At 36.5% G+C, this 9075-nt stretch overlaps 1 protein-coding gene across 2 annotated transcripts; it reads left to right on the forward strand.

Annotated features, from left to right (window-relative positions):
- The first annotated feature begins 830 nt into the window (after positions 1-830).
- On the forward strand, positions 831-8399 carry LOC132633409 (homeobox-leucine zipper protein ATHB-15-like). Of its 2 annotated transcripts, XM_060349817.1 has the most exons (18): positions 834-2010; positions 2607-2760; positions 3177-3277; positions 3399-3489; positions 3916-4011; positions 4088-4201; positions 4289-4372; positions 4468-4623; positions 4707-4781; positions 4855-4961; positions 5042-5234; positions 5457-5642; positions 5738-5812; positions 6147-6281; positions 6364-6689; positions 7169-7274; positions 7507-7656; positions 8068-8399. In XM_060349817.1, the coding sequence occupies exons 1-18, from the start codon at positions 1805-1807 to the stop codon at positions 8212-8214; spliced, it is 2502 nt and encodes an 833-aa protein (XP_060205800.1). In that variant the 5' UTR covers positions 834-1804; the 3' UTR covers positions 8215-8399. The 2 variants fall into 2 exon arrangements, with proteins under 2 accessions (XP_060205801.1, XP_060205800.1); XM_060349818.1 differs by lacking the exons at positions 7507-7656; positions 8068-8399 and adding an exon at positions 7359-7499 and having other exon boundaries at positions 831-2010.
- The last annotated feature ends 676 nt before the right edge of the window (positions 8400-9075 follow it).

The following is a 9075-nucleotide window of genomic DNA, read 5'->3' on the forward strand; positions in this document are numbered from 1 at the left end:
CAAGGGTTGAATTGCAAATCTCATCTTACTGTGTTGATATCTTTTTGTATTCAAGTAATGCTTGCGCATAACGTAGTACACAATTTTTATAATGGCTCGAGTATTTAAGTAGCTTTTCAAATATAAAGTTTTATATATGCTTCAATAATACCTTTCCATCATGATTCAACATATAATTTTTTTGATAAACACATTCGATAAAAGACATTTAAAATTGATAAACGACAAAAGATATAATAAAGAGCAATCTAGCACACGAACATCCCGCATTCGTGCAGGTCCGAGCCACATGTCAAGAGGCGTGAACTATCTTGACGTAAGTATTGATAGCGAATTCCAAACTTCACGTGTATTGACATCAACAACAAGTATCTTAACATCAAGAATTGAACCGCCAATCTCATAAAAACTACTCCTTCCGCATCCAATTTAAGTGTCTTATTTTTTTTTAGTTTGTCCAAAAAAGATTTTCTCTTTTTATATTTAGTAAGTAGGCAACTCAAACATCATACGTGACAAGTTTAAAAATCACAAAATTCAAAAAATATTTTTAGTACATATACACATTTTTAATTTAGGACCGTAAAATTTAAAAATCTCTCTATATTTTTTAAATTTTATATGCAGTCAAATTAAGACATTTTAAATTGAGACGAATTTGCAAAGTAAACAAAAGTCAAGAACTTAAAATAACTTAATATGAGCAAAATAAAATTTTAAAAAATGAAAGGGCATAAAGGTCATAAAGAAGGTCATAAAGTATGCCAAATGTGGTGCGGCTAACAGCGGTCAGCAGAGTATAGTACTAGTGTAGTATAGTATTATAGCATAGGGTGATTGGCCTGAAAAGAGAGTAGTAAAAAGAAGCACGAATATCCTCACTGTCCCTAAAGCCAAAAGAAGTTGACAGACTGATATACAATGGTGAAGAGATACCTCTAAATCCACTTTTCTAAATCCAAATAAAAACCTCTTTTTACTCTCTCTCTGTCACTCTCATATCCAGAGTTTATATCCTTTTCTTTTTTACTTTGCATTTAAACCCCCTCAATTTTTCATTCATTGTTACAGTCCAAGATCCACCCTTCTGATAACAGTATCTCATTATGCCTACAAGATCCTGTACTTTGAATATTTGATAGGGGCTGCTGTGGTTGGTTTGCTTTTTGTTCAAACTCTTAAAGATGCTACTACTGCAAAATTTGGGTACTAAAGTTAAACTAGTAATTCAGAGCTATGAAGAAAATCTGTTTCTTGGTTTCTTTATTTCTTCTTCTAAGGCCTAAAGCTTGGATCTTTTAGTGAATATCAAGATCCAAAAGTTGGTTGGTCACTGGTGTTCACTTTACTGAGAAGAAAACAAAGCCTGAAAATTTTTAAGTTGGTGTGAAAGGAAATGTATGTTATGTTATTAGAGAAAATTGGGTTCTTCAGTTCTTTTTTTTTTTTTGGTAATGGTGAAAGATAAGTAGTGGAGTATTTTTTTTAGTTTATTGGGAAGCTCTGAAATCGAAAGATATACAAGTTTGTCTAGTGCTTAACGCTGAAGATATAGTAGTGCCGTTTCAGTTTGGTAACTGGTTTCTTGTACGCTTTTAGTATTGCCAAGAAAAGGTCACACTTCCAAACATTCTCATTTTGTTCAGAGCCCCCCCCCCAAAAAAGGAAAGAATAATAATGCTAAAGAAGGTTCAAGTTCTTGAATTGTTGTGAAGATACAAAGGGAAGAAGAAGTTTCAAGTTTGTTGAGAACTGTTCATTTTGAAGGGTATTTTATTAGACTGTACTAAGATTTAAAAGCAAAATGGCTACCTGCAAGGATGGTAATAAGTCAGTGTTGGATAATGGAAAGTATGTCCGGTATACACCTGAGCAGGTTGAAGCACTTGAAAGGCTTTATCATGATTGTCCTAAACCTAGTTCAATGCGCCGTCAGCAACTTATCCGAGAATGTCCTATTCTCTCCAACATTGAACCTAAACAAATCAAAGTTTGGTTTCAGAATCGAAGGTATTAATTACTGGAAATTTTCTGTTTTTTACTCTCTTGTTAAGTCTTACTAGTTTGCAAAATTGTACTTTGAAGCTAGCTTTGTTAAAAAAATAAAATCTAATCTTGGATTCCCTTTCTTTCACCATGTTTGTATATTTTCTTGCTAAATCTTACTCACTTACTGTTCAACATTGCATTTGAAGTTAGCTGCATAAAAATTTCCATTCTTGGGGTTTTCCTTTTCTGTGTGTTTATTCTTTTTTCAACTATCTGCACTTCCATTTCATTCTTTTTTCAGTTCCTACTGCTGTGTGAATAACATAATTTTCTGAATTCTTGTGGAAAAAAAATCCATTCTTGGGTTCCTTTTTTTCTATACATTTTCTTGCTAAATCTTACTCACTTACTGTTAAAATTGCATTTGAAGTTAGCTGGAAATAGAAAAATCCATTCTTGGGGTTCCCCTTTTTCTCTATGTTAATTCTTTGTTCAGCAATCTGCATTTCTCTTTTCATGTATTATCACATTGTCTAGTCTGTTTTCTCTATTCCTACTAATTATGTGTGAATGACATAATTTTTGCTTTCTGTTTTTCAATTTTTGGATAAATATAGATGCAGGGAGAAACAGAGGAAAGAGGCCTCACGGCTTCAAAATGTGAATAGGAAGCTGACGGCGATGAACAAGCTATTAATGGAAGAGAATGACAGACTACAGAAGCAAGTCTCTCAACTGGTGTATGAAAATGGCTACTTTCGTAGGCAAACTGTAAGATTTTTTTCACAATAGATATAAGACCATGTTTTCGCCTTTCCTTCAAACTAATGTCGCTTAAAGTGAACTTTAGACTCAGAGGCGGAGCGAGAAATTTAAGCTTATGGGTTCGAAATTTTAGTCTTTATGAGATAATGAGCTCTAAATTAATAAAAGTTGTATACATTAAATGAATTTCTTAAGACAAACATAAGATTTGAACCAGAACTACAGTCTTGTGCTGAACTTGCTTCCTGCACTCTAGCTCGGCCCTCAGAGTAGTTTCCATGAAAAAGAAATATTAAGGAGCCGTTGGCCATGAGAATTATTCACTATTTTCCAAAATCAGTGCTTGGTTATAAAGTGAAAAATATTTGGAATCTATGGTCAAACACCTACTAAATTTATGTTGATTTTTTTTTGCATTGCAGACACCGCTTGCTACAAAAGATACTAGTTGTGAATCGGTGGTGACGAGTGGTCAACACCAATTGACATCTCAGCATCCTCCAAGGGATGCTAGTCCTGCAGGGTGAGTGGGATTGCAGTTGTTGGGTCCTTTTCTTGTTAACATAGTGGTTTGTGAGTTTGTGTCCATTTCTCTTGTTTTTTGTGTTTGTGGCTTATGGTAAATTTTTTGTGCTTTTTCCCAGGCTTTTGTCCATTGCAGAAGAAACTTTAACAGAGTTTCTTTCAAAGGCTACTGGAACTGCTGTTGAGTGGGTCCAAATGCCTGGAATGAAGGTATTTTTAAAAACAATTAAGATGATGCCTTTTGACAAATAAATAAATTACTCCCTTAATTTCAATTTAAACGTTTTACTTTCCTTTTTAATATGTTTTTTAAAAAAATGCTTCGTTTTATTTTTGATAACTCTTTGATTCTAACATTCTACGTGACCTATTTCAGAATTGCAAGATTCAAATTATTTTGGTACATTACACATGTTTTAATTTAAGACCACAAGATTCGAAAGCCTCCTTTATTTTCTTAAATTCATGCATGTTCAAACTATGACACCTTAATATTTTAGATCATTGTATTATACTAGAGTATTATAGAACTGTTTATTTTCAAGTCTCCTTTTTTTTTTGTAGCTATATTATTTCTGTTACAATTCTTAGTACTGGTTTAACTCTTTCTAATCATCTCTCTCTTGAAATGAATAGCCTGGTCCGGATTCCATTGGAATCATTGCTATTTCTCATGGTTGCACTGGCGTGGCAGCGAGAGCTTGTGGCCTGGTTGGTCTAGAGCCAACGAGGGTAAGTTGATCATCTCTTTTGACATTTATGTTTTTGGTGCTGTAATATAAAAATTAATTTTTTGAGATCCCTCCAGGTCTCCGAAATCCTTAAGGATCGACCTTCGTGGTTTCGTGACTGCCGGGTTGTTGATGTTCTCAATGTGCTGCCTACTGCCAATGGTGGAACCATTGAACTTCTTTACATGCAGGTGCGTTACTGTACTGTTACTTCTCGTGCTTGTGCATTCAGTCCCTGTATACCTTCTTGATGAACTTATAAACGTTTTTGCTCTTAGCTTTATGCACCGACGACGTTGGCCCCTGCCCGTGACTTCTGGCTCTTACGGTATACAACTGTAATGGATGATGGCAGTCTCGTGGTATGGATTCATTATGTCTAGTGACTTCACAGATTTTGGGATCTGTGCATTCACGTGCTTCGTGGACTAACATGTATCTATAATAAAATACACAGGTATGTGAAAGGTCACTTGGAAATACTCAAAATGGTCCGAGTATGCCACCAGTTCAGAATTTTGTGAGAGCAGAAATCTTACCTAGTGGATACTTGATTAGACCTTGTGAGGGGGGTGGTTCAATTATCCACATTGTTGATCATATGAATTTAGAGGTAAAGTTGTTGTCCATATTTCCTGTTCTCCTTCACAGTGCCTAGTTATGTAGTGTTTTGGTTGACAGTATTATTATTGTTAGGCATGGAGTGTGCCAGAAGTGTTACGTCCACTTTATGAATCATCAGCAGTGCTAGCTCAAAAGATGACAGTGGCGGTAAGAACTTTTGTTCAAATTGGTTCTATACCACGTGCAAGAACGGAAAATAATATTTGCATTCTCCTTGCAGGCACTACGCTACCTGAGGCAGATTGCACAGGAGGTTACCCAGACTAATGTCACTAACTGGGGAAGACGACCAGCAGCTTTGCGCGCATTAAGCCAGAGGCTGAGCAGGTTTGAAAGACCTAATTTTTCATGGATTCTGTTAGTTCTCTAGTTTTTCTTTAATTCAAATCTATGAATTACTTTGACAGAGGCTTCAATGAGGCTCTTAATGGTTTAGCTGATGAGGGCTGGTCAATGCTCGATAGCGATGGAATGGATGATGTTACCATCCTTGTGAACTCTTCTCCTAATAAATTGATGGGCTTAAACCTTTCTTTTGCAAATGGATTTTCATCGATGAGCAATGCGGTTATGTGTGCAAAAGCATCGATGCTTCTACAGGTCTGCTCATATTCAATATGTTGATGCTGAAACTATATAATTGAATTGTTGATTTCCTATTTTTCTGAGTGGATAAATAACTGTTTCCTGTTTATGTAGGTGGATAAATAAAGGTTTCCTGTTTGTGCTAGTGGATAAATATTATCTAAAAAACATTTAGTCTTTTTTCTAGACCGTGTTGTCTTTTTTGCTTTTTAACAGAGTTTTGTTTTTGTTGTCCAGAATGTGCCTCCTGCTATACTTCTCAGGTTTCTGCGGGAACATCGATCTGAATGGGCAGACAACAATATAGATGCTTATGCTGCTGCAGCCATTAAAGTTGGTCCCTGCAGCCTACCTGGGGCTCGAGTTGGTAACTTTGGGGGTCAAGTGATACTTCCACTTGCACATACTGTTGAGCATGAAGAGGCAAGCTTAGTAGATAAACTGTTCCAGTCAGTCTTGTTTTAAGATTTTCTTGTGGTTTCTCATCCTAGTTGCTGGTGCTCCTTTTTTGCTTATAGTTGCTGGAGGTTATTAAGTTGGAAGGCCATTCTCCTGAGGATGCTATAATGCCAAGAGATATGTTTCTATTGCAAGTATGTTTTAGTTTGCTGTCCATTTTTTCACCTTCTTGGTTCAGTTTAAATGAAATCTAATTTTATAAAAAAAAAAAATAGATTTGAAGAAATTTTTCCTATATCTTGCGTCTACTTAAATTGTGGATTATGAGAATATCTTTCTTTGGATTGAAAGAACTTTCTAATGTGGAAAATTATGTTACATCAACAACTAAATAAAAAAATATTATTTTTTTGTACGGGAAAAGGCAGAATTTTAAGTATATTATATAGTATGGAAAAGGCAGAATTTTATTTTACATGTGTTGTCTCTGGTACTTGTGGTAATAGCCACTCTACTTGCTTTTGACAGCTATGCGGTGGAATGGATGAAAATGCTGTTGGAACCTGCGCCGAACTCATATTTGCTCCTATTGATGCATCGTTTGCTGATGATGCACCATTGCTTCCGTCTGGATTCTGCATTATTTCTCTCGAATCTGGAAAGGTTAGTGTATGTATATTCTTTTAGGTATTTGTTCATTTGGTTTGTTATCCTCGAGTTTTTGCAAATATGCAACTTTATGCAGGAAGCCTCCAGTCCAAATCGCACCCTTGATCTTACTTCTGCTCTTGAGACTGGGTCAGCGGAGAACAAAGCGGCCAATGACCTTCACGCTAGTGGTGGCACGTCAAGATCTGTCATGACAATTGCTTTTCAATTTGCTTTTGAAAGCCACATGCAAGAGAGTGTTGCTTCAATGGCTCGACAGTATGTCCGAAGCATTATTTCATCTGTTCAGAGGGTTGCATTAGCACTTTCACCCTCTCACTTGGGTTCCCATGGAGGTCTTCGTCTGCCACTGGGGACTCCTGAAGCACATACTTTAGCTCGTTGGATCTGCCAAAGTTATAGGTTTGTGATATATACTTACATGTGTCCTAACATAGAAGCACACTAAGTAATGATTTTCACCCGGTCGGATTCTGTGCATTTCCTATATCGAATTGAAATACACGGTTTCTTTGCAACGTAAAATGTATAATTGTCAGATTACCACGAGTTTGATTTTCCACAAATTGGTTCATTATTCAATCTGATGTATTTTTCTTTGTCACGTCAAAAGAAATTCTTACTCTCCACTGAACGAGAAATGGTTCGATCCTTTTTTCTTTAGCTTGATTTCTTTCTGTGATATCTAAATGTGCAATGATGCTACTTATTTCATAAGCAATTTTTCCCCTGAGCCATTACTATGAGGAAAATTTATGGATGTTTGTCTGCTTGTCTATGAGGAAAATTTAAGGATGTTTGTCTGCTTGTAATTAAGTTCTAGAATTTGACATCAGTGTCCGTTGTGGATATTTTCTTCTTTTTCTCTTCTTCCTCTTAAGGTGCTTTTTGGGCGTGGAGCTTCTGAAATCAAATATTGAAGGAAGTGAATCAATCCTCAAAAGCCTATGGCATCTCTCAGATGCTATTATCTGCTGCTCTGCTAAGGTTTGTTCCAAAATCTCTTACGATGCTGCACATTCATGCTTTGCAAAGTAAACCTTCGTTTTCAAATTATTCTTTTGCTTGTAGGGAAAACTCTAATTGCAGCGACCTAGTGCTGCCAAATTGGAAGCCAAACTTTGTCCTGACCATCATTTTTTGCCCTTGTTTGGTTGCAAGATGCCTTACCTTTTAGTTCTTCTGAGTACTGAAATATTAAGTTCAAATATATACGCAGGCTTTGCCAGTTTTCACATTTGCAAATCAGGCTGGTCTTGACATGCTTGAGACAACCTTGGTCGCGCTTCAAGATATTACCTTGGAGAAAATATTTGATGATCATGGAAAGAAGAACCTCTGCACCGAGTTCCCACAGATAATGCAACAGGTTGGTACATGTGAATATAGTGAGCTTATTTGGACCATGGCAAACTGATCCAGTAGCACTTGATGTAAAACCAATACTTAAAAGGTTGGCAAAAACTCACTAGATAATATATGCTTAATTACCCTAATAAATTGGTTAGTGAAGGGGGAGCCTTGGCGCCACGGTAAGAGTTGCGCTGTGTGACCAAGAGGTCACTGGTTCAAGCTGTAAAAACTGCATCATGTAGGAACTGAAAGAGTGCATACAAAAAAAACCTAATGTTGTTCAGCCCTTCCCCCGACCCCTCGGAATCTTAGTGCACCAATTTGCCCTTTTTATTATAAATTGACTAGTCTATCTTTGGTTAGCAGTAGCGTCTTAGTCTTATTTAAATTGGTTTGATCTAATCATGTTGATGTAATTCATTCGCAGGGTTTTGCATGTCTACAAGGGGGAATTTGCTTGTCAAGCATGAGCAGGCCTATTTCTTATGAGAGAGCAGTGGCGTGGAAAGTTATGAATGAAGAAGATACTGCTCATTGTATCTGTTTCATGTTTGTCAACTGGTCGTTTGTTTAAGTTATTTTGTTTAGGTCTGTTTTAAAGGGATCAGTAAACTCTAACTAAGAACCTACCCTTTAAGTATACCCCCCTTTAATTAGAACCATTTTGAACTAGTTGTGTTTGTGAAACTTGTTTATCATGCTATCCTTGCTACTCAGTAACTTTATGCTATATATGTCAGTTGAAGCCTTGAGTTTAAATCGTATCATGTATCTGACCTCGCTGCCTTCCATTGTTGAGTTGGAGGGTTCAAACCTCATTAGTAGCATATATAGTAGTGCAACATGGACTAATGGTTATGGTCATTGGTCGGTCTCATGACAATATGTTGATTGCTCTTTGCATGAAGGGCAACATATGATAACCGCAACAGTCTACTAACAATAGGATTGTCAACTTAAATGGAGATCTTGAGGGGTCAAAGTTTCTATATATAGTTAGCAGAGTGCAAATTTAAGTAATCTAACGACCCAAACTTGGGGCAGTGATCCGGCACCCAACGAGTTTATTAATCAGTAAATATGAAGCGTGAACCTCTCAAGAAAGTCTTGAAGAATCACATATCTGATTCAAATATAATACCAAGTACCGATGAGGCTGTATAATTCAAATTAAATGCAATACAAAGTACAAATATGCATGAGTCAATGGAGCTTTTATAGAATACCACATCACATAGACGTTGATTCGGGACATAGCCTGACATGGAGTAATATTAATGAAAGCAAATATATGAAAAGAGAAGCCACCACAGGCCTAAAATGATAAGGTAGGAATAATGTCTTTTTATCGCTATTCTTAAACTTGCATTAAGCCTGTTAACCGGTTTGACCGGAACCAGACCGGTAACCGGTTAGAAAACCGGCCGATTTTCGG

Source organism: Lycium barbarum, chromosome 3 (genome assembly GCF_019175385.1).
Source record: "Lycium barbarum isolate Lr01 chromosome 3, ASM1917538v2, whole genome shotgun sequence".
NCBI lineage: Eukaryota > Viridiplantae > Streptophyta > Magnoliopsida > Solanales > Solanaceae > Lycium > Lycium barbarum.

Bases quoted from the DNA above. Each gene is read 5' to 3' on its own strand.
- LOC132633409 (XM_060349817.1), top strand. From the start codon at position 1,805: ATGGCTACCTGCAAGGATGGTAATAAGTCAGTGTTGGATAATGGAAAG. The intron at 3,278-3,398 runs GTGAGTGGGATT...GCTTTTTCCCAG, and splicing joins AGGGATGCTAGTCCTGCAGG to GCTTTTGTCCATTGCAGAAG. The intron at 4,202-4,288 runs GTGCGTTACTGT...TTTTGCTCTTAG, and splicing joins TTGAACTTCTTTACATGCAG to CTTTATGCACCGACGACGTT.